This window comes from Penicillium argentinense (genome assembly GCF_028826775.1).
Source record: "Penicillium argentinense strain IBT 30761 chromosome Unknown utg000009l_segment0_segment0, whole genome shotgun sequence".
Classification (NCBI taxonomy): Eukaryota; Fungi; Ascomycota; class Eurotiomycetes; order Eurotiales; family Aspergillaceae; genus Penicillium; species Penicillium argentinense.
The window spans coordinates 2,943,516-2,968,782 of NW_026622668.1; the positions used below are offsets into that span (position 1 = coordinate 2,943,516).

A 25,267-nucleotide genomic window follows, 5' to 3' on the forward strand; every position below is an offset into this window, starting at 1 on the left:
ATAAATATATATCTATTTTTTGCTAATGCATCTCGTATGGAAATTTCATTGTTTATATGTTGCATGCATAGCAATCGTCACACATTGGAACTAGGCCAACGGCCCCCCTTATTCGTCAATTTTCATGTTCAGTTATTGGGCTGGAGATTCAGCGTTAGTGAAATCGGTTCATGGAAGTTGCAAGAAACTAGTAACATACGGTTGCCATCCTCAGGCTGGGGCTGGGTGCCGGCGGCTTCAAGGACAGACTTGCCGGTGGCAGCAGTCTTGTCATTCTTCATCATGGGGAATGTGAGCACCTCCTTGATGCTGTAGTTATCGGTAAGGAACATGACCAGACGGTCAATACCCATACCCCAGCCACCAGTTGGGGGCAGACCGTATTCCAAAGAGGTACAGAAGTTCTCGTCGATAAGTTGGGCCTCATCGTCACCCTGGTCCTTCTGGCGGGCCTGCTCCTCGAAGCGCTCTCTTTGGGTGAAGGGGTCGTTCAACTCGGTGTAGGCATCTTTGAAGGGTTAGCTGTGGCACAACAATCTCCCGAGTATGCAGGGAATATGGGAGGAGAAAGTTATAGAAAAAAAAAAAAAAGAAAAAAAAACTTACTGCAAATCTCTTTCTTGCAGACGAAGGCCTCGAAACGCTCGCAGAGACCGGGCTTATCACGGGAGTACTTGGCAAGCGGCGACATCATCTCGGGGTGGCCGGTGATGAAGGTTGGGTTGATGCAGGTCTCCTCAATGAACTCACCAACCAGAGTGTCGAGCAAACGGGCGTTGGTGAGAGGGGGCGTGCACTCCACGTTCATCTTCTTGCAGACCCTCTGGAGGAACTCGTTGGTCTCCTTGGTGTGGAGTTGGTCACCCGAGGGGAACTTCTCGCCCGTAGCCTCTTCCAGAGCGGGGATCATTTCCACCCGGCGCCATGGTGCCTTCCAGTTCACATTGTAGGTCTCTCCGGTTTGAGTGTGGAAGGTGGTCTCATATCCACCGGTGATGTGCTTAACGAGGCCGGAGACAAGCTCCTCGGTCAGGTTCATGACGTCGAACATATCGGCGTAGGCCCAGTAGAACTCGCAAGTGGTGAATTCAGGGTTGTGAGTAAGATCAATACCCTCGTTACGGAATTGACGGCCAAGCTCATACACACGCTCAAGACCACCAACAATAAGCATCTTCAGGTAAAGCTCAGGGGCGATACGGAGGTACTGTTCCTCCTGAAGATCGTTGTGGTAGGTGATGAAAGGCTTAGCGGTGGCACCCCCGGCAATCTGGTTAAGTTGAGGAGTCTCGGTCTCGATAAAGTCGCGGGAATCAAGGAAGTTACGGATATAACTGACGATCTTGGCACGGGTGCGGAAGATGTCGCGGGAACGGTCGTTCATGATCAGATCGAGATAACGCTGGCGGAAGCGCTGCTCCTTGTCCTGGAAACCGTAGTGTTCGGAAGGAATGGCGTGCAGGCAAGGGGAAAGCAGAATAACCTCCTTGGCGAAGATGGACAGCTCACCATCGTCGCGGTTCTTGGGCGAGGTACGACCGGGGAAACCGACAATACCGACGATATCACCACGGCGAATGTGCTCGTGCTGGTCCTCGAAAGGCACGCTGCCAGTGGCGTTCTGGGCCTGGCACATGATCTGGACCTTGACGCCCTCGGCGCGGAGATCATAGAAGATAAGCTTGGTACCGGACGAACGCTTGGTATAGATACGGCCGGCAAGCTGAATGGCGACATCAGGCTTCTGCTCGCCCTTGGCAAGACCCTGGTAGTCCTTGAGGAATTCGCGCAGATCGGTGTTGACCTGGAACTTGTGGGGGTATGGGTTGGGGCTCTGAGTCTGGCGGAGCTTATCGATTCTCTTGCTGCGGATCTCGAAGTATTGCTAGAGGGAAGCGCATGACCAGTTAGCCAACGAATTGTGTTCATCGGACCATCTACTACTCACGTTGGGGGTCAGGTTGGCCTCCTCCTCCTCAGCGGAGGACTTCTTGGCAGCCTGGGGCTTGGGAGGAGCAGCAGCTTCCTTTTCCTTCTTCTTGGCTTCCTTCTCGCGCAACTTCTGGCGCCTCTTCAATTCGGTCTTGGAGACCTTCTCGCCGGTGACCTCGTCGAGCAGAAGCTTGGCCATGGAGGCCTCAGCCTCCTGCACAGGGGTGGAATCCGTCATAATGGATGATTGCGAGGAGATCGGAGAGTGGATGGTGGGAGAATGGAACGGAGGGGCGCGCGAAATTTTGGGCGGCCGTCAACGGCGGGGGGCGTCTGATTGGGTCGGGCGCAACTACAAAGGCCGCCCTCTATGAGTCATTTGCAGATCAAAAATAATGGGATTTACAGCATAATTCCAGTTGGAAAGATCGTACATAATCGGCTGAATAAATTACTCACTTGCCGAAATTACTAAACTTCTGGCGATGTTTTGTCCCCCATCACCATCCATCACTGCGGTTCCCAATCCGGATATTAGGGCTTAGGGCTCTCTGGTGGGGTTTACCCCGCTGCCCGATTGGAACGTCAAAAGTATATTACTACTTCCTACCGAACTAGTAGACACTCTCACAGGTACTGCTTCAAGTAGTCAGCTTAGAATTGACGTTCCTATGGTAAACTCCTGCCTCCCCGATGATCACCAAAATATAGGGGAGCTTGGGGCAGACCATTCATAAAGCCGCCTGCATTCTCTCCATTGCCTGTATCATCGGACTCTCCTTGCGAATCCTCTCCCCGTACAAATAGAGAACAACCGGAATTGAGATGCATACCGACTCCACAAGACCCAGCAAGGTACCGGCCAAGTTCAGGCCCAGCGTCGCATACATCGCCGGCTCTCCTTCATCGGCATCGGAACTGGGTTGTTGATAGCAATCGCATGCGAGCCTCTGTTCCGCCGCGCCATTGATTCCCATCACAAGGATCCTGAAACTAGAGAGGTCCCTCCAGAAGCGATGGTCAGCGTTGTTATTCTCGGTGCAATTTTAATCGCCTTTGGCCAGTTATGGTTCGCCTGGACCTGCACGCCGAACTTTCACTGGATTGTGCCCATTTTGTCCGGCATTCCATTTGGGGCGGGTAATGCGTGTGTATTTATTTATTTTATTCCAGCAATTATATGGCGCGGTCGTACGGGATCTACACTGCGTCCGCGCTTGCGGGGAATATGTTCTTTCACAGTGTTATGGGCGCTTGTCTTCCCCTTGCGGGGACCACTGATTCCCGGGGACCAGCCACGCTCTGTCTGGAAAGCGATGGGGTAGGCGATAAAACACAAATAGAGACCACCATAAACAAGCGCGACATAGCCGTCCCGAAACAGGCTGTATTATCACAATTAGTTTAATACTATGAGATAGACGCTTAAATGAGGGATAGGTTACTTACCAGATCGGCTCAGTCACAAGCATAGCGAACGGCCGACTAAGACCGTCTTTAAGCCGTTTAGAGCAAGAATCGCCCCCATCATAGCGTGTCCACCACCTGAGATCCCTCGTCTGTTTCCGTAACCTCGCAGCTCTCCTTCTGAGGATCACCGGAGCATACGTTTCTTTAATGAAGCACATTAAGCCAAGAACCGCACCGCCAACAATCAAGACAATCCAGTTTGTCCACTTCCAGCTCAGGTACTCGAAGACGAAGCCGTCAATAATCGGGCCATACACGGGACCATTTGTAGGTCCGATAGGCCAGATACCAAATGCAAGAGCGCGATGCTGATCGGAGACGATATCGTTCATTGAGGCGGGCGTGTCGCTCCAAGGCTCATGGTTACGACGCTGACACCCTTACTCCATAACGGCCAGCATTGAGGGTTTTCGGGGTCATCAGGTTCCCAGAAGTCCTCATATTCTGGATGATCGCCCAAAGTCGGCAACCTTGTGACTGTTCGCTCATTTGTCCGCGCAGTGTAGCCTTCTGCATCTGCCGTATAACTTCGGGTCAACACTGGCTCTTTGGCGGACATGCTTGATGAGTCGAGATGGTGGAAGGAATCTGTTGCCGCTATGCTTTATCGACCAAGGTTTAAGACACACTCTGTCAAACAGACGCGAGCTAAATATGACCAGAATCTAAAAATCAAAAATAAGACTAGAAAATTATTTACTCCCTAGTTAGTTTCCCAAGCGGGAGGGACCGAGCGGGATGCCGGAGCTTAGTAAAGTTTTCGGAAACCACAATCGTTCGGCTTGCTACCGGCCTCCCTCTCAGCAAACTCTCACATCTCATATCGCAGATTGAATGGGATACAATGACTCCACGTTTGGCTTCTTTCAAATGCAAACATCCGGGCTGCAATGCAGTCTATCAACGCAAGGAACACTTAACCCGACACATGACGCATCATGATCAACGGCAGCGCTGGTCTTGCCCCTACTGTGACAGCACCCTAGCTAGAAGGAATATAAATTAACCAGATTCTCTGCCGGTTTTCCCGAAGGCTAACTAGCATCCAGCGATCTCTTACGTCGTCATATCCGAACCTACCATCCACAGAAAGATCCGCCGCCATCCCGCGCACAAAGGGCTTGTAAAGTCTGCCATGCTCGAAAGGAACGCTGTGACGGCGAATACCCCTGCAATCGATGTCAGCGACGAAAAGTTACCTGTTCACGTGTTATTCCGCAGGACATGGCCGCTCCTAATGAGCAACTTACTCTCCCCAACACGGACTTGAATTCGACTTCCGTACTTGAGACGACCCGGTGGGTCGGTCAGGACTTTTAGATATTTACTTTGAAAAGTTCCATCAGATTTGGCCAATATTGCACTGGGGGACCTTTAAGCCCCCAAAGGAACCGTGCATCCTCCTCCAATCAATGGTCATGATTGGGTTGTGGATTAAAGGCGACCAAGTGGCCCAGGACAGAGCGATGACTTTCCATCGGAAATTGCTTTCTGCGATTCAAGCTCAAAGGGTACGGACTGCCCCCTGAACTGTTTCCAAAAGGGAGAAATAAAGGTTTACTGCTGATGTCGTTCATGATACATAGTCTCAATGGTATATATCGGAATCGACGGCATGCAACAACAATTACATACCTTGGCCGATTGCAACCTATCAGAGTATCCTTCTGCAGTTAATATTCGCTCTCCTGGTCGGCAAAAAAGAGAATACCTTTGGTCTGGATTTTCGTTTCCAACTTCCAACTCCAAAATACGAACTACTCGCCTCGCTTGTGCAAACCTGCCGGCGACTTGGCCTGTTCCACTATCCGAATATGCTCGCACAACACGCCTCCTCTGCGCCAATCGCGCTCGTATGGGTGAGTGTAGAGGAGGTGAAGCGTTTCGGCTTAGCGTTATATAAATTATGCCGCCTTTGCTCTCAACCTTGTGAGCCGACTGAGGCAGTTGAAGGAGACAGTGTTACTGGCACTGGATTGAGAAGAGAGCTTCTGACTCTAGTAGACCTCGACTTCTGTATGCCGGATAGCGATGAGGTTTGGAACACTCCACCTGGTACTGAACCGGAATTTATCAGAATTACTGCGTTACAGGAGACAGGCAGGGATAACCGAGATTCGGATAATTGGATTTCACGGACGTCGGGGCAACTGTACGATGCTCATGTTAACTTTGACTGGATATAATTTGCCTGGCCACTGACCCCGGTTATGTTATCTCTTGAAAGCCAATAACAGGGTACAAGCATCATTTTACATTCCTTGGACTAGTAATCAGCAGCATAATAGTCTTCCATGTGTCCCGGGTAGCTACAAGCAGAACGAGCAAAAACGGAAGGTGATTAGAGAACATACAAAAGCTGGGATTCAGTTGTGGTAATCTTCAAGTATAGGGCGCAATGCAGCACTTATCCATGAATATGATCCACCACTGGCTACACATCCTCGTATGAAACATCGCCCTGGACCATACCGACATGTAAAATCCCTAAAACCCCAACAAACTATAAAATTTAATTAAACTATCCCCGTAACTCCCAACATGATATCCCCAGTGTCAAACACAACTACAATCGCCCACTCCCTCCCTCGACGACGCCCTCCTGGTCCCAACCTTCATCACAGTCCCCAGTCAGCAGCCTCCCCTAGACGAGCACACGGATATCTACACACTAGACCAAATCAACCGTCTCGAACTCGAAAACAGGCGACCGATCGAGCGATCTACTACGTAAACCACCTGCTAAAGATCTACAACAGCGACGACGCCCTGCGCAAGAAGTACTTCTTTCATTTCGCGGATGTATATGCTTCACAATATTCCTGATATAGGGGGCAGGAATAAACTGATGATCTAGAAATCATTGCAAAGCTACTGAATTTTGAACCATCTGCAAGAGCGTCCGCGAGACAAGTTCTTGATGACCCTTGGTTTAAAGAGTAAATAGTTTGCGAATCTTCATTTGTCATGTAAGGAGCGTGCATTGGAAAGCTCCTCAACCGAGACCATATCTAGAATCCTGGGAGTTCTTTGATCTTTAAGCCTGCATGTCGAAATTGTCGAAATTGGCCTTTCGCACTTCCTTGCCTTGCACCGACAACGTCAATACATCATGTGAGAAAGACATCAAATCCTTGATCGTGATCCGCTTCAAAGTAACTCTAATTACGTTTAATTAAGGCTTTTAGCTCAGCAAAGAATTCCTCCATCGGATTCAATTCCGGCGAACAGGGTGGTAGATAGACTAGTTTCACTCGCGTGTCCTCGCGCATCTGCGAGACACCTTCCGAGTGATAAAATTAGGCATTATCCATGACCACAACAGATTTAGGGTCCGACCATCTTCCGCAATGTTAAATTAGCTAATATAAAATGTCTGCAAATGTAACGGCATCTATTGCACCGCAGAAAACACGCGAAAGTAGGACACCGTCCTAGGTGTACGCCAGTAGTATCTAGTATCGCTGGTCACGACGAAACTGCGATACCTACGACGATACTATACTAAGCAGTGTCTAGCCCGTCCACCTGAACCTAACTCTCTTATCGCATCCAGACTCATCAACCTAGACTAGGTGATATTACTGGAACTCTGATAAGTTGTGTAGATATAGTTCTCGCAAATCGGCGTTTCGCTCTCTAGCATGCTGCCGGGCCGTCTTTTTAGATCAACTTTTGGCTATCAGGGCCCTTCTGATAATTGAGGTTATAACCATAGCGTGGAACTCATCCTATAGGACAACGGCTATCTCATCGAGGTACAGACCTGGCTTCGCAGATAAGTGATCACAAAGCGCTTCGATTATTAGTGGGGTTTCTGTCGGTCTCCGGCCTATTCGAGTTTGGGTGCGTGGACGCTTCCGAATTGCCGCAAGTTCTTGCGAATATTTATTATCGTGACTTTGCTGCACTCGACTTCTTCCGCCATTTGAGATGTGGTTAATGACTGGCTCTCGATCATATCACGGATGAGATGCAACTTTGAGGGGGAAGTCTCGGAACCATATTGTGAGTTTCACATTAGGTGTCACTCAAAAAATCATGAGGAAGAGACAAGGCTCTTGCTGGGAAAAAGCCAGAGAAGAGCATACGTGCATAGCAATTTCACGTATATTACAACCAGCACCGCTCCACTGCGTTGCGTAAGATACAAGATCTATTCATGGATCTAGGGGATCGACGGCTATACTCTAACTTGATTAGCGTGTTTAGGTTAGGGTACGGGAGTTAATGTCAAAGAGTGTAGTGGTAAATCTAGTTTCGAATATTACTGTACAGTATGGTTCTCTTTGTCACTAGCAGTAGTTCTAGTTCTTGTTTACAGTCAGGTGGCATCCGGCCCCACCGCCGGCTTGGCGCTCGCCGCTGGTGGGCGACCAATCCGGCCACTTCAAGCTTCCCAGAGGCCAGCGTTGCTTTTCTCTCCTCAGCTCTCCTCGATATATCTCCTCTCGCTCGGTCACCATGCTCCAAGTACCAATTCGGGATCAGTCCAGCCAGGCCTCCACCAAGGCCGTGATTCTGGTAAGTGACGCAATGCTCCCCCCGCCACGACACAACTGACAAGTCAACAGGTCGGAGGCCCCTCGCGAGGCACTCGATTTCGCCCATTGTCCCTCGATGTTCCCAAAGTATGTACTTTTCCCAGATTACTACCCATTTGTTGCGTTGCGCCGGAAGAAATCTGACCAAAACCCCCCGATCCTAGCCCCTGTTCGAAGTCGCCGGCCACCCAATCATCCACCACTGCCTGAAGGCGATCGCCAAGGTCCCCGATGTTCGTGAGGTTATCCTGGTCGGATATTATGACGAGTCGGTCTTCCGTGACTTCCTGAAGGATTCCGCGAAGGAGTTTCCCCAGTTCCGCATGCAGTACCTGCGGGAGTACACCGCGCTAGGAACTGCAGGTGGACTGTACCACTTCCGCGATGCGATTCTGAAGGGCAAGCCTGAGCGCCTGCTTGTCCTCAATGCCGATGTCTGCTGCTCATTCCCTCTGGGGGAGATGCTGCGCCTGTTCGAGGAGAAGGATGCGGAGGCTGTGATTCTTGGTACACGAGTTAGCAACGACGCCGCCAGCAACTTCGGTTGCATTGTTTCGGACTCGCACACCAAGCGTGTTCTTCACTATGTCGAGAAACCCGAATCCCACATTTCTAACCTCATCAACTGCGGTGTCTACCTGTTCGCCACCGAGTGCATCTTCCCGGCCATTCGCAGTGCGATTAAGCGTCGCACTACCCGGCCGCGCATCTTCTCCTACCCCTCCTCCGATAACCTCGAGTCATCCTTTGTCGCCGCCGCGGGAGACGACGAAGATGCCGAGAAGAGCGAAGTCCTCCGCCTCGAGCAAGATATTCTCTCCGACTTGGCCGACAGCAACCGCTTCTTTGTCCACGAAACTAAGGATTTCTGGCGTCAAATCAAGACCGCAGGTTCGGCCGTCCCTGCCAACGCCCTTTACCTCCAGAAGGCCTTCCAGGCCCAGTCCGAGGAGCTCACCCCACCCTCTGCCACCATTGTGCCCCCCGTCTTCATCCACCCTACTGCTGAGGTCGACCCCACCGCTAAGCTTGGCCCGAACGTGTCCATTGGACCCCGTGCTGTCATTGGCGCTGGCGCTCGTGTTAAGGACTCTATCGTTTTGGAGGATGCAGAGATCCGCCACGATGCCTGCGTGATGCACTCGATCATTGGCTGGAGCGGCCGTGTCGGTGCCTGGGCTCGTGTGGAGGGAACTCCCATCCCCATTGGCAGCCACTCCACCAGCATCGTGAAGCAGGGCGTCAAGGTCCAGAGTATCACTATCCTTGGTAAGGAGTGCAGTGTCGGCGATGAGGTCCGTGTGCAGAACTGCGTCTGCCTTCCCTACAAGGAGCTCAAGCGAGTATGTGTTCCCCCTCCCCACATCTAGCCCTTGGTCCCTGTTTTTACTAACTTTCTATCTAGGATGTCGCCAACGAGGTCATTATGTAACACGCTTTCTCTTGCCTACGAATTTGGTCTTTCGTTTCTGCGTCAAAATACCACCCACATCTTGTCAATATGAAGCGTCATAATAGTTTTTCTTTCCTTTCTGTGTGGCCATTTGTTTTCTCTGCTAGAGGCAGTTGCTCGCCGAATAAATGACTCGGACTGAAATTAGACGCAAGCAATCGGTGACTACATTTGAAATTACGGCTCTGTTTGATCATTATATGGTTGAAATTGTGACTGTGATTGTTATAGCGCCAGCTGCCCGGCGAGTGATCCTAGAAATAATCGATCTATCTACCAACTCTGAATCAAGATCTCGAGTGTTCATACCTATCGTCAGAGAGCAATTTTGCCATCCTCGTAACGCCGTGCCCATGCAGTAGACTTGAACGAGCATCAACCGTCCGAGACAACAAAAATAAACAAGCCCAAAGCCATAAAATCCAGCATGAGATGTCAAAAATGAAAGATATACCAAAACCCGCTGGCCCAAAAAGATCCCAATGAAAAGATATCAACAAAGTCATCATCCATCGTTCCATCGTTTAGAAGGTTCAAATTGAGCCTTTAGCGGTACGCCGCAGGGTCGTAACCGGTCTGCTCAGCGGGATGCCGATATCCACCCTGATCATACGCGCTAAATCGCACCCGCGGACCCGCCTGTCCACTTCTCGCCGGCGCAGTATCGTAGAACATCTCCGACTCATCCGCATGTCCGCGCTCGAAGGAATGCGCATACGGCGTAGCGTGCTGGGCGCCGGTCATTGGGGGTGGAACGTGGTCGTAGGAAAGGGTTTCGCTATTACGATCGGCCAGTTTAACATCAAAGGGGTCCTCGCCTGGCATGAGATGGCTGCCCATGGGGTTGTATTCACCGAGACGGTTCTGGCGACGGCGCACGGTGAAGTCCAGTGCGATGGAGGCAATGTAGGAGGCCGTTCCGAGGATGGTGAAGACGAAGAGGGCCTTGTAGCTGCGGCATACGGAGATGCCGGTTGAGTTGCCCCAATATTCGGTTCCGCATTTTGTGAGGATTGTGCTGGACATGCTGTAGCTCAGCAGGGCGAGGGAGAGTAGCCAGAGGATCAGGAGGAGCATGTTGAGGATGATGGAGAGTTTGGGCGAGAGGCCGCAGCTGCAGTTGATGACTCCTGTGAAGGTGACATTGAGGATGGTGAAGAGGGCGGTTACGAGACACTGGTCATTTAAAGTGTTAGTTTTCGTCTTCTTGGGTTCGTCCAGGTGGCTTTCTGGTGCTGGTTCGTTGTGGGGGGCCTTACGATCAGAAAGGCGAAGGGTAGTTTGTACCCGTCGGCGTGGAGGTGGTAGATGAACACGGCGAGGATGATGCCGACGACGACGGACGAGAGGAACCCGACTGCCCGAATGATATGGAAGGGCAGCGCAGGGTATGCGGAGGGCTTGACGGAGGTGGACCGCATGGTGGATGATGGAGAGGAAGTGGCAGCCCTTGCGGAGAAGTATTTGTACGAGTAAACATGATCGGCGCTCCACTTGACACGTTGGGGGCGTGCGTCATGGCGGCTATTAATATCCAGGCTGTGTTGCTAGGCGGTGTTGCTGGGTGGAAGATCAGAACTCAGATAATTTGAATTGAATTGAAATGGCAATCAATGCATCCTGAAAGTTGACCATGGAATTGCATACTATCACTGGAACTACGATGGTCGCTGTCAGTCTGCTATAATGTCACAAGCAAGGCTTGGGGTCTAGGCCCTAGCCTAATAATCAAAGTCCTCATACACCACGTCCTTCCCCACCAGCCACCCTAACACGCTCTGTTTCAGTTTAATGCCGGCACACAGGTACCACCGCTGGGCCACCTGTTTTGCCTCTTCTAGATCAGCCGCTCCCATCCTGCGCCGGTGCACCTGCGCGTCCGATCCCGCGATCGCATCCCACATCGGCCGGTTCGCATCCGACGGCGCACTACCCCCCGTGATGAACAACGTTGTGGATGCAAAAAGTCGCGGCCAGCGCTGAAATGTATCATAGACCAACCCAAGATCCTCACTTGACACGGACCAGAAAAGGCGGACGAGCGAAAACTCGAGGTCGGGAAGCTGCGCCAGGAACGGCGTAATCCCAATGCCTCCCGCCACGAACGGTACGATCGATCCATCGTCGGTGGACAGACGGAAGCTGCCTCCAAAGCCTTTTAGTGGCGCTTCTAGTCCGGCGCGCTCGTTTGTGCGAAAGAGGTGGTCCGTAACATTGCCGTGTCGGCGAATCATCAGTTCGAACTCGTTGGCTGGAAGCTCGCGGCCGGGGTACGACGAGACGGTGAATGTTCGTACGTAGTCGTCGTTCAGGCTGGTGGGGTCATCGTCTCGCATGTGACTATATCCCATATCTAGCTCGTCTTTGAAGGACATTGTCGCGTACTGCCCTGGGGTCCATGTGAGTGGTTTGGAGCTGGAGACGCGGAACCGAAACCGGTTGATGTTCGGCGTGAGAACTTCCTTCTTGATCAAAGTCGCAGACATGTCTGTTCTACTCGAATTCTCGGCACTAATAGGGCTTCTTTCAGTTGGGAGATATCGCACTGCCGGGTTATATGGAGATGGCTCCCCGGTTTCACCGCGAAAAGCCAGTCCATTCTCCACGAAGATCGCGACTGTCAGCGTCAGACGGACAGCTAGGTTTGATCGCGGTAGAACAGCGGCAGCGTCTTTGCCGGCGAGGATCTCAGTATGCCCCGTCACGTAGAGGACGTCACCAGAGTCGAAGTCGGGAATCACATAGCCCGCCAGAGGCGTCGTCTGCAGATTGCCAAGCGTTTGGTAGAGTCGATTCCCCGAATATTCTGGGTAAAGCAGCACGGCACCCTTTGTAGTGTTGGACTCGACTCGCACGAACCCTGGAGGTCCCCCACGGATATTCGTGTCCATATTGATAGCATCGTGCCGCGAGGAGACGAAGATTGTGTTGGCACGAGATATAAGCTTGATCGCTGCAGGTGTCAGTTGTGGCGAGTCGGAAACTAGCTTTGGCTTGGACTCGGCGGGCACAATATGTCTTTTGTTCAGGTATTTTGGACAGTTTCCCAGGCTCTCCTCGATCTTGACGACCACGTCCGCTTGTCCTGGCCTGTCGACAGTGAGGGTCCCCGCCACCATCCGCCCGAAGAGCTTCCATCTCCGTCGTTGCTCGAGATCAATAGCGAGTCCAGAAATCATTTTCTGTGTTTCGTTGAAGATTCCGCCATCGTCTTCATCTGGCTGGTCCTTGAAGAGCATCTTGGCCACTGGATCATAGGTGTTGTCGACCTGTGTCCGAAGTCTGATCATTGACTGGCCTACTGGCTCTGCGAAGCCAGATTTTCCGCCCCAGAGCGTCGTCCACGGTCGGCCTTGCGAATCAATTGTGCCCACTGCCATAAGAGGAGCTGTTCGTAGGAAGTTGGCGCCGTTGGGACTCAAGCCCGGCACTGTCGGGTTATCCGGAAGAGGAACCCGAAGTAGCTGATGCACTTTCTCTTCGCCATCATGCCACGGAACACTACCTATGAAAATGGAAGGCATAGCTGAATGCTAGCTTCTCGTAGTTGTGAACTGACATTGGCAAGGTTGACGGGAAGATGGGAAGGAGCTCTCGTCAGCAAGGTTTCGACGGTATTATTAATTCATTTTGGTGGCGTGCTTGACGCAGTCACACGAATCACTACCTGCCTTTTCTTTCATCCGCTTTCTACTTACTTGGGCTTTTCTATCTCAGTGATAGCCATATTTTCGGTCATCTACCCGGTCATTCCCACTAGTGTCGGTCCGAAGACGTTTATCTACATCGGTGAAGCTATGATCACTCTTCCCCACAATACTAGGCCGATGGAACGCGGGGTACAGCAGAGTATACCTCCCTTCCATAGGTGGAATTTATCGGCGATCTGCAATTATGGCATAACTTTGTCGAGCTACCGTCGGCAAACATCCTCTTGAAGATAGTCTCGTTCGCTAGTTGAAATGGGGGAGCAGAGAACCGGCAAACCCGGCGAAATACGGCGATCGCAGATAGTCTCCCTTCTGCATCTGTGTTAGTGCCAAGGCTATTAGATAAGCTAATGAAGCAATCTTCAGGCTTTCTAGTGTTTTGATTTGTGGAGAACCCCTCTGGAAGTAGGGGGTGCCAGTTGCGAGGGTAAATCGCTATCCGGTCCGGAAAAAGCGGCGAAATGGCCGAGCAGGCTATCTATTGTCGCGGCCAATCTTCGGCAGTGAAAGAGGTCCTATCGCGTCGATGGGAGAACATTACTTGGATATGCCCCTCCTGTCTGAGAGATTAGGCCTCGTGAGCCGGGAATAATGCGGAGAAACAATTTGTATATAGTCGTCAGGCGGCCGCTCTTCTCAGGCGCACATGGAGAGAGCACTGTCGCGGGCCGCCTCGAAACAGCTCCGCAAACATGAAGCTCTCCTTTACTTTACTTGGAATCAGCATTGTCCACCTCACCGGCAGAACCTCGGCTGTGCCAACCCACACGTCACGAGCTGCGTCCAACTCGACCTACGCTAATGATATGTTCACGACAGCGATTGAATGGAATGATGCTTATTGGGACGATGAAGCTGGTTATCTGATCGCATCTTCAAGCGGAGCCGGCCGTTATGATTCACGACACAGCGCCTGGTATGCGACTCAACTACTAGCACGAAATGGGCCAGGGGACGTTTCTAGGGCCATTCGCATCTTCGATAATGTCGTTGCGGGCCAGTACCTTGACCCGTCGAAGCAATGGTATGGTGACTACCAGCAGTCACCGTCCGAGCCCCAGCCAGGTACCTCTGAGTATCCAAATGAGGGCCCGTACAGCTCGGTAACATCTCAACGACGAAAGCGTATTGTACCTGGCTAACGAGCTGATACTAGTGGGACCCAAATATCCGCGATTTTGTCGGCTGTGCCTGGATCATCGCCCTGAACGACTACGAGCATCTCCTTCCCGAGAAAACAGTATCGAAGATAGAGCGTTCGCTTCACATTGCAGCTAAGGGCGATCTTTACCGTGTCGGTGGTATCGATGGCGATAATCTGTACCCATGCTATTCCAACCCTTGGATCATGCGAACAATTCTCCAGGATTGGGTCGGTCATCGACTTGGCGACAAGAACCTGACTCAGGCTGGCGAACATTTTGCTCAGGAGCTGTACGATCTTTGGAGTATGCATCACACGCTGTCGGAATTCAATTCACCCACCTACGCTGGCGTTGCGATGTGGGCCTTGGCCTTATGGGGCCAGTATGGAAGCGAGGGGAGTTTGCTCAGAAAATATGCACCAGAAATCCTCACAGCCAGCTGGAACGAGCTCGCTCAGCTCTATAATGCGAATCTCAAGAATGTGGCTGGTCCATGGGACCGTACGTACGGCTACAACATGAAATCTTACGCATCTCTCGTGGCTGCAGTTATCTGGGGTGCCGTTGGAAGGGAGCATGCCCCATTCCCTCGACAGATTACGGGAATGTATCACCAAGAAGACTTTGCCTTTTATCCTCTTTTTGCTCTCGCCATGCCTGAGATGCTCAAGTACCTGTCCCCGCAGTCGAAGGCGAGTTTGATCAAATTCCCCGGTGATCATTTCTTTACAGCCAAGGTATACTCTCCGCCTTTTGACACCTACTCTCGGAATATTACAACTTGGGTATCTGAAAACTTGACCATCGGTGCGGAAACGGTCGCAGAGCATGTTATCGGAGGACCTGCGAAGAGCAGCAGTGCCTTCAGTCCTGCTCTTATCCAATGGGCTATCGACGACTACCAAGTTGGCTGTGTTACACACTGGGTCACAGAATCATCGATAGATGCCGTTGCCTCCAAGAAGTCCCTCCACATATCCTATCCTAATGCCACGGCTGCAAATGGGCCGATTTCTTTTAACTTCATCTTCAGTGGAATTGGAATCAGCCACGGGCTTAATGTTACAGGATTGGAAGACCTTCCGGGATTGGATCTGAAGGTTACGACAAATGCCTCACCGAACTACACCATTTACTACAATACGGACCAAGAAGTTAACGAATTTATCTTCTACAACATCACATACACCATGCTGGAAGGATTCACGGATGTTCCTTTTATCAACCTTCAAGTTCTTTGATGGAGCTCAATCTGCAGAAGCTTGGAATGAGCGTGCACATTTGTTTTGGAATCAATTTCTATATGTAATATTGAGATTCAGTTAGCTCATAATCAAAATGGCCCGATCCTGCTGAGGCTGGAGATTGTGTCTCCGGATCCGAACAGATCGCTTAAAGCCGAGGACCGTTCAAGTAATGACGAAGCTGTCAGATTGTTCACAACGCTTAAGCTACCTTAGCTCCATTGCTAGCTTTTAATCGCTCTAGTATAAGACGAAGTAAGCCCGTGTCGGAGCCTGATATCGTTGGTCGGGTTTTGGAGCCACGCTAATCCCGCATGGGCCGATTCTCACGTTCCGCTGTTAAAGATTATCTCCACGTCGCTTTGAAATCAGAACAAGTAGCAATATATCCTTTTTCTGTTTGATTCCGATGACTGTTGCAATAGTTTAATATAATACATTCGAAGGGCGCTCAGGAGGCCCGTTGTATCATTACCATCATTGAGATCGTCAACTATCAGGCCGGCCAAACACGCCTCCAAATCAAGCAGCAACTTCCGAAAGCAGATTTATCGCAATGACTGCCACTCAGAGTTCCTCCTCTCGTCTATCCAACATGAAAGATCATACCTTCATAGGTGATGCCGCGAAGATCCCCGTTAATGACCCGACTCCCGTAATCTCCATAAGCCCCATTGTCTTGGAAGCCCCGGATCGCATCATCGATTTGCACCTCCGAGTCTCAGCCCCAACAACTGGCACAAATCTGCCGATTATTCTCTTCTCCCATGGACAGGGTAAATCAAACCACCTCTCTTCCCTGAACGGTTATGGCCCAATCGCCAATTTCTGGGCTGCACACGGCTTCGTCGTCATACAGCCTACCCATCTCAGCTCCATGTCCCTCAGTCTCGACAATGATGCAGTCCCTGGCGATGGTCCCATGTTCTGGCGGTCCCGTGCCCAAGATATGAAGCTCATTTTCGATCAACTCGATAATATTGAGTCGGCTTTCCCTCAGATCCAAGGACGTCTAGACCACAGCCGGGTCGCAGTTGCTGGGCATTCGATGGGCGGGCACACGGCAAGCATGCTCATGGGGGCTCGTACGAGGGATTCGCCGGATGCTCCTCTGGTCGATCTCATCGAACCACGCATCAAGACTGGTGTTTTATTGGCTGCACCGGGTGATGGGCGGGGAGGCGACGGGATGAGCGATCGCGTCAAGGAAAATTGGACGTTCCTCACGGAGCACACTCACGCGGAAATGAGCACTCCTGCTCTAGTAGTTATTGGCGAGAACGATGGATCGCCTTTCCTAACGACTCGTGGTGCTGCTTATCATGCGGACGCGTATCACAGCAGCAAGGGCGCGAAGTCGCTGCTCACGCTTGCAGGTGGATATCATGGCCTTGGTGGAGTGTCTGGTTATGATACTGCTGAGGCCACCGATGATGAGTCGCCTGAGCGGTTGGGTGTCACGCAGCGACTTACCTGGGCTTATCTTTGGAGTCAGTTTTATCCTGATGACCCGGCTTGGTTGGTAGCAAGCACTGCTCTGAGTGGACTTCCAGCCCTGGGAAAGGTTGAAAGCAAGTGAGAAGACGGCAACCATGACTCTGGACGTGTGTATCTAGATATCTTTGCCAAATGGCATGCAGCATCTTGCCAGTATTCCATCAATTCCAACCACTCCACTCAAATTGATTGAAAACGCCTTATGTGACAATGCGCTGTCACGTCCTGCTTGCAGGATCATGATCAATTGGCTTCGCTCAAGGCTGTGGGAAAGAAAAAGAAGGGGGAGGGGGGCATGGATCAATGATCACATGTGACGCACATATGGTTGTTTCCGGCAGTTTCGTTCGATGCTATTGTGATCTGAGCATCGTTTATATTGCTTCCAGACCTCACGTCACACTATCCTGCATCTAAATATATTTTGGAAAGCCGAGTAGCCGTAGCATCAATCATTCGAATATAAAAAGCCAGAGTCCAGCCCTCTATTTTCCACCTCGATGCTCGAAGCAAAACACGAAGCGATTCTCTCTTGAACTTTCAAATTTTCAGAATTGAAGCATTTCGAGTGATTGTTGGTCAACAACAGCCCCTGAAGCTATCCGATGGTTAGGGGTGATGCTAAGCTCAGAAAAACGTCAATATTTATTCGGTTGTACCTGGTTACCATCTGCTTGTCTAAAAATCGTAAACTTTTCGCCAAAATATCCCAATTTTCGGAATAAATTGCTGGCTCTTCAGCTCGTGGCCGTGCAAAAGACCTAGCAGGTCACGTGCACAAGGTCGCACCTTCTCCTTGGACAATTGGAGTGGAGCCTGCGGTCACGGGTGATAACGTCTCCGCGCCGCGTTATCGCGCTGCTGCCTCGGGTCGAATTGTTTTCACTTCTTAATCCTCCCATTCAGTTCGACATCTCCAACTCCCCTTCCTTCAACCCTCAATTTCTTCGAATCTCGCCCTCCCATCCTCTTTTATCTCGCGTGCAACAAGGACACCAGCCCGTGTCACGACAAGCTAACGGGGATCTCCCCGCACGACTCGCTTCCCCTCTTATTCTCCAACCTACCAACCGCGACCATGTCCACCTACGAAGGTAAGAGTTCCTCTTCCCACGATAGGATGCGGAATGTGAGAGCGCGTCCTAAACTACTCCATCCACCAGTTGAGCACGGGACTGAGGATCCTGCTGCGAACACCTCTCCCCCTCGTTCTCGCCGACCCGACACTTCGTCCTTCTTCTCTACCCTCGACGAGATCAGTGCCGGCTCCGACCAGCGTAACCGTCCCCATGCTGTCCCCACTCCTACCGATGTCAGCACCGCCTTTTTCCAGCTCGCCCAGGTTTTCAGAGAGATGCGCCGCCACGCGGATGAGTTGGACGAGCAAGACGAGACCGACAGTGGCATGGCTCATGATCTTCTCGAAAGCATGATCGAAAACCTGGTCAATGGCGGCGAAATGCCACCGCGTGAGGTTGAGGGCGTGAGCGACGAATTCTGCGATAGTGAGTATCATTCGGGTCCCCCCGTTGTAGTGTTGCAATTAACCAGACGCATCATCCCTTTAGTGCTGGATCGGGTTCCCAAGTCTGCTCTCAAGCCTGATCAGATTTGCCCAATTTGCAACAACCCTTTCCTTGATGACGAGTACCCTCTTGTCGTTCGACTGCCCTGCCACCCAGATCACATCTTCGATCTCGAGTGCGTCCGTCCATGGTTGCGACTGCGCGGTACTTGCCCTCTTGACCGCTTCGATTTCGCCCAGCAGCACCGTGACCGGGCCCAGGTACGCGAGCAGCTTGTGGCCGAGGATGACGAGGAGGAGTGGGATGGTATGTACGGTTGAATGGCTTCTGCATTCAACCTCCCGGTGTTGAAGGTGCACAGGCGTTGAGGTTGATGCATTTACGGGGACGATGGGGATTCTGAGCGTGGCAGGGTTCATGAGGTTACGACAATTTCGAATAATGATGACGGGATTTATGCATGCTCGATGCGAATACCTTTTTTTACCCTCCAAGCGATTTGCTTTGTTGATAGCCCCATTCCATGCATGAGATCTTCTTAGATCACATGAAATGATGGTGGGCATGGCAGGTTGTAGTATTTCTCCCGTAGGATCATTTCTACGGAGCTACGAATCACAACATTGCCATCCTGATACTTGAACACCAAATTTTTATTTCGCTGGTTCAGAAATGAGTAGTCGCTAGATGCTTCAAGGGGTATCCCATCGTATCGTAAATTGGCACCAACTAGCTTTCATCCTTCGGCTTGATGGAAAGCTTGCCAGCTTGATCAATCATGGCCTCGTAGCCACTGCGCTCCAGAACACCACCATCATCCTTGACAACCTCGCGAGCCTCGAGCTCCTCAACGAGTCGTTGATTCTCGCGGTTGCCTTCAAGCAAGAATTTCAAGCACATTACCGCGTGCTCTTTAATATAAGGGTTGTGGGCATCGAAGGCTGTGCAGCAGAGAATAGCCTCAACACCACCATTGCGACGAATCTGCTCCTGGACTTCAGGGCATTTCCAGACCAACGAGGAAAGGACGAGAACAACAAGCTTCTTCAGATTGCGCCATTCGAACTCGGATGGGTCTTCGGTGATCGGCGGGGATTCCGGGCGAGAGTCGACACTGCCAGCGTCGTCAATTGGGTCGGGATCGGTCGGATCGTAGGGACGCTCAACGGCCACAGGTGCCGGAGAGGCCGATCGAATATCAGGGGAAGAGGTGGCAGGCGGCGGGGGAGGTGGCGGAACAGGGCCGAACGGCAGGTTGTTGAGCTGGCCCTTGGGGATGCTGGCCTCCAATTCCTTGATGAGGGTCACCAGGTCGTAGACAATCTCCCATTGCACGAGCAGGTTCTTCCAGTCGTTGTTTTCGGTAAGAACGGCGAAGAACTCGAGGAATTGGTAAACACCCTCGTATACACGCTCCATATCCCAAAGGTTCAGCGGGAAGTCTTCCGGTAGGGCACGCTCGGCGCGGATCTGGCCTTGCAGGTAGATCAATGCACAGGTCTCAGGGATGATGTTGCCACGGAAGATGGTGAAGATGTATCGAACAGTGAGAATATCCACGCGGCTGAGAGGCGACGGGTTGCGAGGGACGCTGTTCTGAGTTGAGCCGGTCACAGAAGCAGGCGAGTACTTGGCTCGGAAGATGTGCGTGAGGATCTTGATGACCACAGCCTGTGCTGGGGAGATGATATCCTTCTGTTGACCGAAATCAGAGTATGCGTGGGACATCAGCCCATTACGAAGCACCGCCTCCATGATTTGGACCATCATCTTGAAATAAAGCTCATCATCGGGAAGATCCCATGCTGCAATGAAAATCAGAAGTTCGCGCAGCAGGTTACGACCAGTTTCCTGTGTGAGCAGGATGTGGCACCGGAGAGCTTGCATGTTCCGCGAACCGTTGCGCTCTCCACCCTTGAGCCCGAAGCTGTCGACAATTCCGGCTTGGACAATCATGGGAAGAGCCTCAATTTCTGCCGGACCCAGGACAAGGGGAATATCGGTCAGTAGGCCACGCTGTTGATCACCAGGACGGCCATGGTAGTCATCATCGTCTTCCTCGTCATCCACATCCGCAGAATCATCGGCTCCGTCCACATCATCGCCATCGTCCTCTTCATCTCCCTCGATGCTTCCATCAGCATGGCCTTCCAGGCTGTGGGCATCATCGCCTTCCACCGTCCCGGAGTCGGCAGCATCATAATCGCCATCGGCGTCACCCATTTGGGATGACTCTTGGAGTCGGGCCATCAATTCGTCCTTAGCATCTTGCAGAGTCTCGGCCGCCGATTGAGCGGACCGAGGCATGCTGGTGTCCTCTTCGCTCACGGACGCATCGACGGAGTAGTCATTCACTTCAGGCAAGTCCGCCCAGCACAGCCGTGGGAAGCCAGCAGTCAAGCTGCGATCGATGGTGAGAATGTTCTTCTTCTTGGTGGGCTCCTGGTCTTCCTCTTCCGGAAGAGCAGGAGGCAGTTCACGGGCCCGGTCTTGAAGATCAGACCACCCATCAACCTTAGCTCCCAAGATGGAAGTCAGTGCAGCACGGATGTACTTGACCTGCTCGGGGTCTCTACCCATCTCTTGAATATCAGAGAGGTCCCGGCCGAGGATCTTTTCCATGTGGTCTTTGATGTTAGCAAGGAGCAACATGGCAGCCTCTTCCTTGATCGTAGAAGGCTCTCGTGGAAACTTCGCTATAGTCTCCAGCAGGAGGTCTTCCGCAGTTTGATCATAGAGTGCCCGGATAGGCGGGTTGATGACACGCTCGCCAACTCGAACAATAGGTGCAACACCCTCGATACGGGCAGTGGGATCCAGAGCTTCCTTCGGCTTGATGATATTCGTGTCAGCCGTGGAGTGGTATCCGAATAGATCAAGCCAGAGAACCATCTTTCGCTGCTCGTTGTGCATGATAAAGTTGTGAAGATATTGCAGGCAGGTGATCAACAAGCGTTTGTAAAGGTTGACTACTTTCTGCCAGCGTTCTTCATTTCGAGCATTTGTTTCGCCGTCGAAGCCGCGCGCCGTCACACGTACACAGGTATCGATCAGTGCAAGAATCCTCTGGTCGAATCCTTTCTCCGCAGCAAGGTTCTGCGCTTTTTTGGTTGTTGCCAATAAGTTCCGGGCGATGGTACACAAATCATTCAGACGTTCGATATCCTTGACCAGAGAAAAATAGTTGAAGGCAATGAGATTGGACGAAGAGTGCTCGTAACTGGCGGCCGGGCTTTTCCAGGCAAACGACTGAGATTCGAGAACGGGAATCGCCTTTGTAAGGACATCTGTGAGGCCTTGCCAGATGTCCGGCGACATGCCAAGGTTGTTTCTATGGAAGAAATAGTTGGTAATATGATCATAAATATATGCAAATCCCTTTCACTACATACCGGACTTCGCTTTCTTGGTGAGTCTTATACAAGATCTGCTTTCCGGCGGCGAGCATGTGCTCGAGGCGTTTTTCGTCGATCATGCCCCGCGTCTCATAATGACTCAGGGTTCCGGCCAGGACAACCTTGAGCATCAGCTCAGGTGGGGTACATAGCGGCTTTTGATCAGCCATCCTGCAGGTGAAATTGCGAGGACAAAATGGGACGAAAAGGTCTCCTCGGGCTGGTGGGATGAAATTAGAACTGGCGGCGGGCAAAAATGAGGGCGCCGGGGAATTTTAATTCACCGCCCATCCCACCGCCCTTCTCCCCGATGGGGTATAGCACCCCAAGTGATTCGAGTATGTAGACAACATGGCAGTTTGAAGGAAATCCTTCACATATTAAGCGTCCTCGTGTGGGTAGTTATACGTTGTGAGGAAATTTGTTCTATGAAGGCACATTGCGTATGATATCTTGATCGTAGACTTAATTCGAGCGTTTACTCGGGCATACATTGCGTAATCTTAGTTGATCTTGAGAAGCTCAACCTCACTGCGAGATGATTAGCTTGTGAATACTTTCGACAAATATAGAAGGGCCGCTAAGGCTTACAAAATGAGAGTGGAGCCCGCAGGAATCTTGCCGGCAGCCCTGTGCAAAGATCGTCGTTAGAAAGGTCATAATTTGCCGGTGTCTTGGCATGTGTAGAATGTCGGCTATTTGTCGACGGAATCACTTACTTGTCGCCATATCCATAGTCACTAAGCAAATCAATTAGCATTCAAAGGCCACGTTAGTCACTCAATAGATATTTGACTCACGGGCTAATGACGAGGGTGGACTTCTCGCCAAGGCTCATCTGCAAGACACCTTCATCCCAACCTAAAAGCAAGTTAGACATGGACAAAAAAGACAGGAAACGACAATCTGTCAGTTTGCTTCCCCGGTGTAGCGGCAAAGTGTATGTATGCATGAGATAAATGATATTTTTTTTTTACCTTTGATGACCTTTCCAACACCGATCTGAACATTCAAAGGGCCACGGCCTGGGGACCTGGAGCTATCGAATCTGTCACATAGATTAGATCGAGAATGACGTCAAGTCCGGTAATGTAGTACCAAAACTTGTTGTTGGATAGAGTCAGCCACTTACTGCTTGCCCTGGAAACCCTTGTTGGACTTCTTAGCGTCGTAGAGCCAGCCTGTGTAGTGGATCGAGACCTTATCGCCTGAAGCAGGCGAGGGGCCAGTACCACGAGTAATTATCTTCCTCTCGACGCCCATTTTGGATAGAGAGCTGCTGCAGGATTAAGCGTATGCGAAGCAAATTATTGAGAGATGAAAAAAGGGAGGTTCGAAGGTGACCCGTAATTTTTCTCGAAGTGGGGGAAAAAGACGGGAGCGGCTAGCCCGCGGGTTGGCAAAAAAGCGGGAGCGGGACGCGGCGGACATTTAAAGTGCATTAACGACAAGAATTTCGTCGCAAATGCGGAATCGACGACAAATCAAGACAAATAAACATATATCAGAGCATCATTTTTGCGAGTTTCTATTTTTGCACCTATTTACGGCCCATGCGACGCACGGAAAGCCCTGCAGAATCTCGAAGATTGTTCCAAAATCCCAGATCGTAGATGTTGTCAATGTCCTTCATGCTATGGACTGGGACCCACCGCGAATCAATCGGTGCATCCTCATCGCTGCGGTAGTCAATCCGATTGGTACCTGGGACCAAAATGTATCCCTCCAATGGAGGCTCGTCGTCTGTGACCAGCAATTGATCACTCGTGACCGGCCAAGGATGCTCATTGAAATCCGTGAATGGGTGTGCATCCGGAATATCCTTTCTATGTGCTTTGAAAACGTAACCGTCCTCGACGTCTTCTTTCCAATCTGACCACTTGGAGCTTTCGTTGGTAGTCATGCCGGCCCAGATAAGGTAGGTATGGTATGCCAGGAATGCCATGGCCAAGGGAGCGGTCATGAGCATCAACAGCGTGATAGTACCAATCCTGGGATCAGATTGTATGACGATCGCCCAGATGTTGAAATACATAATCCATGACTCCATGGCTGCTTGCAAATGAGCGGGGATCATTTCCTGTAGTGATTGGCGGAGTAATGAGTAGCCAAGACAAGTACCATAGGCGAGCAAGACCGATAGAGAGAGCAGCAACGACATGAAGTACATGTAATTGTTAGCCCCAACACAGTTCATCAGCCAGACACAATGGTGGTCCTGGCGAGAGACACAAGTCCGACAGAACTTGCAGTGCTTACTGCGCGCCGGCTTGATGAGATTGCATGTACTGCAGCGGTAGCCTGGATGAAACAAGACTTGATCGAACGGATAACGTTTCATCTCCTCGTTGTGGTTCTCTGGCGTGACATGAGAATTGGTCATGACACACTTGTAAAGAAGGATGTATGGGATAATAACCACCGGGGGGACCCAGGGATGATGAACGGATGACATCCGAGGCCATGCTACCGGTAAAAATACCCATTCACCAATTGCAAGCAAGCCAACGAAAAAAATCTTGCCAGCATGTTAGATTGAGGACATTAGCAGGGTGGCTCAAAAACTTACTAGAACCAGTGGATGGTTCTCGTGGAGAATATAGCTACCTGAGCGGTTCCAGGTTCTGACAAGTCGCCCGCCAAGCAAGCGAGAGTCAAGATAGGCAACGCCGTTAGGAAAATATATCCACACTGCACGATGCAACAACGCGATAGGTGTTTTCCTGGCACCACGTCAGTGTCATGCCTGTTTTTATGAATTTAAAGAGCACAAACCTGAAGGCAGGAAGGCGGCCAAAAAGGGCGATGAAAGTAAAGGCTGAGATAGCCAGAATAGCCAGAGCAATAGTACGAAGGGACCCCATCATTGGCAGACACGTGGGGAGACTCTTCGGTAGACTAGGGCAGGGCTCAAAAACCACAAGTGAACTTCAAGGGTGACGGATTAGCTGCCTGTCAGTCCTCCATAGCCATCCTCCCTTGTCGCTGGGAAGGCCGAGGATGTTGACTCGTCAGCATGCATCACGGGCCGCTCATGGCACGCGGCGGTCACGTGCGCCACTTCCACTCCGCCTAGACGCGACATCTACAACCCCTGCGAGAGGCCCGCCGACTGGCGTCTAGTACTTGATTTATCGACTTTTTAATCACAAATCACGCAGAACTTACCATAAGGTCTCTCTGGTTTCTACGCTCTCAGATTGTGCCCCTAAAATCCCTGTTGCTGCCCAGGTCAAATGCATCCCGCGACACGTTGACACGTGATAGCGCGTCACAAAGAACAGAGGAAAGCGTCTCTCACACTTTCGTTCAAGGATTCGAAGAAACACCCTTGCAAGTCGTCTTCAAATC

The 25,267-nt window shown here is 51.2% G+C and overlaps 12 protein-coding genes across 12 annotated transcripts; 5 read left to right on the forward strand and 7 right to left on the reverse strand.

Moving 5' to 3' along the window:
* Positions 1-132: 132 nt before the first annotated feature.
* N7532_008686 (lysine--tRNA ligase KRS1) lies at positions 133-2,170 on the reverse strand (the record flags this gene model as incomplete). Its single annotated transcript, XM_056621178.1, has 4 exons — positions 133-140; positions 200-508; positions 607-1,885; positions 1,949-2,170. The coding sequence occupies 4 exons, from the start codon at positions 2,168-2,170 to the stop codon at positions 133-135; spliced, it is 1,818 nt and encodes a 605-aa protein (XP_056471984.1).
* Positions 2,171-2,559: 389 nt separating this feature from the next.
* N7532_008687 (MFS multidrug transporter) lies at positions 2,560-3,734 on the reverse strand (the record flags this gene model as incomplete). Its single annotated transcript, XM_056621179.1, has 4 exons — positions 2,560-2,568; positions 2,766-2,966; positions 3,128-3,317; positions 3,382-3,734. The coding sequence occupies 4 exons, from the start codon at positions 3,732-3,734 to the stop codon at positions 2,560-2,562; spliced, it is 753 nt and encodes a 250-aa protein (XP_056471985.1).
* Positions 3,735-4,246: 512 nt separating this feature from the next.
* N7532_008688 (Zn(II)2Cys6 transcription factor domain-containing protein) lies at positions 4,247-5,588 on the forward strand (the record flags this gene model as incomplete). Its single annotated transcript, XM_056621180.1, has 4 exons — positions 4,247-4,373; positions 4,445-4,704; positions 4,749-4,913; positions 4,989-5,588. 4 exons carry the CDS (start codon positions 4,247-4,249, stop codon positions 5,586-5,588), a joined length of 1,152 nt encoding a protein of 383 aa, XP_056471986.1.
* Positions 5,589-7,866: 2,278 nt separating this feature from the next.
* Positions 7,867-9,378, forward strand: N7532_008689 (mannose-1-phosphate guanylyltransferase; the record flags this gene model as incomplete). Its single annotated transcript, XM_056621181.1, has 4 exons — positions 7,867-7,926; positions 7,977-8,033; positions 8,111-9,289; positions 9,352-9,378. 4 exons carry the CDS (start codon positions 7,867-7,869, stop codon positions 9,376-9,378), a joined length of 1,323 nt encoding a protein of 440 aa, XP_056471987.1.
* A 567-nt stretch (positions 9,379-9,945) lies between these two features.
* On the reverse strand, positions 9,946-10,820 carry N7532_008690 (uncharacterized protein; the record flags this gene model as incomplete). The annotated part of the gene is made up of 2 exons (XM_056621182.1): positions 9,946-10,575; positions 10,659-10,820. 2 exons carry the CDS (start codon positions 10,818-10,820, stop codon positions 9,946-9,948), a joined length of 792 nt encoding a protein of 263 aa, XP_056471988.1.
* A 300-nt stretch (positions 10,821-11,120) lies between these two features.
* On the reverse strand, positions 11,121-12,923 carry N7532_008691 (putative oxidoreductase, FAD-binding; the record flags this gene model as incomplete). Its single annotated transcript, XM_056621183.1, has 1 exon — positions 11,121-12,923. One exon carries the CDS (start codon positions 12,921-12,923, stop codon positions 11,121-11,123), a length of 1,803 nt encoding a protein of 600 aa, XP_056471989.1.
* An 878-nt stretch (positions 12,924-13,801) lies between these two features.
* Positions 13,802-15,495, forward strand: N7532_008692 (uncharacterized protein; the record flags this gene model as incomplete). The annotated part of the gene is made up of 2 exons (XM_056621184.1): positions 13,802-14,212; positions 14,266-15,495. The coding sequence occupies 2 exons, from the start codon at positions 13,802-13,804 to the stop codon at positions 15,493-15,495; spliced, it is 1,641 nt and encodes a 546-aa protein (XP_056471990.1).
* Positions 15,496-16,054: 559 nt separating this feature from the next.
* Positions 16,055-17,077, forward strand: N7532_008693 (alpha/beta hydrolase family protein; the record flags this gene model as incomplete). Its single annotated transcript, XM_056621185.1, has 1 exon — positions 16,055-17,077. The coding sequence occupies one exon, from the start codon at positions 16,055-16,057 to the stop codon at positions 17,075-17,077; it is 1,023 nt and encodes a 340-aa protein (XP_056471991.1).
* A 996-nt stretch (positions 17,078-18,073) lies between these two features.
* On the forward strand, positions 18,074-18,841 carry N7532_008694 (uncharacterized protein; the record flags this gene model as incomplete). The annotated part of the gene is made up of 1 exon (XM_056621186.1): positions 18,074-18,841. The coding sequence occupies one exon, from the start codon at positions 18,074-18,076 to the stop codon at positions 18,839-18,841; it is 768 nt and encodes a 255-aa protein (XP_056471992.1).
* A 409-nt stretch (positions 18,842-19,250) lies between these two features.
* On the reverse strand, positions 19,251-22,086 carry N7532_008695 (Ataxin-10 homo-association domain-containing protein; the record flags this gene model as incomplete). The annotated part of the gene is made up of 2 exons (XM_056621187.1): positions 19,251-21,852; positions 21,914-22,086. The coding sequence occupies 2 exons, from the start codon at positions 22,084-22,086 to the stop codon at positions 19,251-19,253; spliced, it is 2,775 nt and encodes a 924-aa protein (XP_056471993.1).
* A 333-nt stretch (positions 22,087-22,419) lies between these two features.
* Positions 22,420-23,179, reverse strand: N7532_008696 (FKBP-type peptidyl-prolyl cis-trans isomerase; the record flags this gene model as incomplete). The annotated part of the gene is made up of 6 exons (XM_056621188.1): positions 22,420-22,447; positions 22,508-22,546; positions 22,636-22,656; positions 22,717-22,777; positions 22,894-22,964; positions 23,049-23,179. The coding sequence occupies 6 exons, from the start codon at positions 23,177-23,179 to the stop codon at positions 22,420-22,422; spliced, it is 351 nt and encodes a 116-aa protein (XP_056471994.1).
* A 277-nt stretch (positions 23,180-23,456) lies between these two features.
* On the reverse strand, positions 23,457-24,783 carry N7532_008697 (DHHC family palmitoyltransferase; the record flags this gene model as incomplete). The annotated part of the gene is made up of 3 exons (XM_056621189.1): positions 23,457-24,434; positions 24,486-24,639; positions 24,692-24,783. 3 exons carry the CDS (start codon positions 24,781-24,783, stop codon positions 23,457-23,459), a joined length of 1,224 nt encoding a protein of 407 aa, XP_056471995.1.
* Positions 24,784-25,267: the final 484 nt, after the last annotated feature.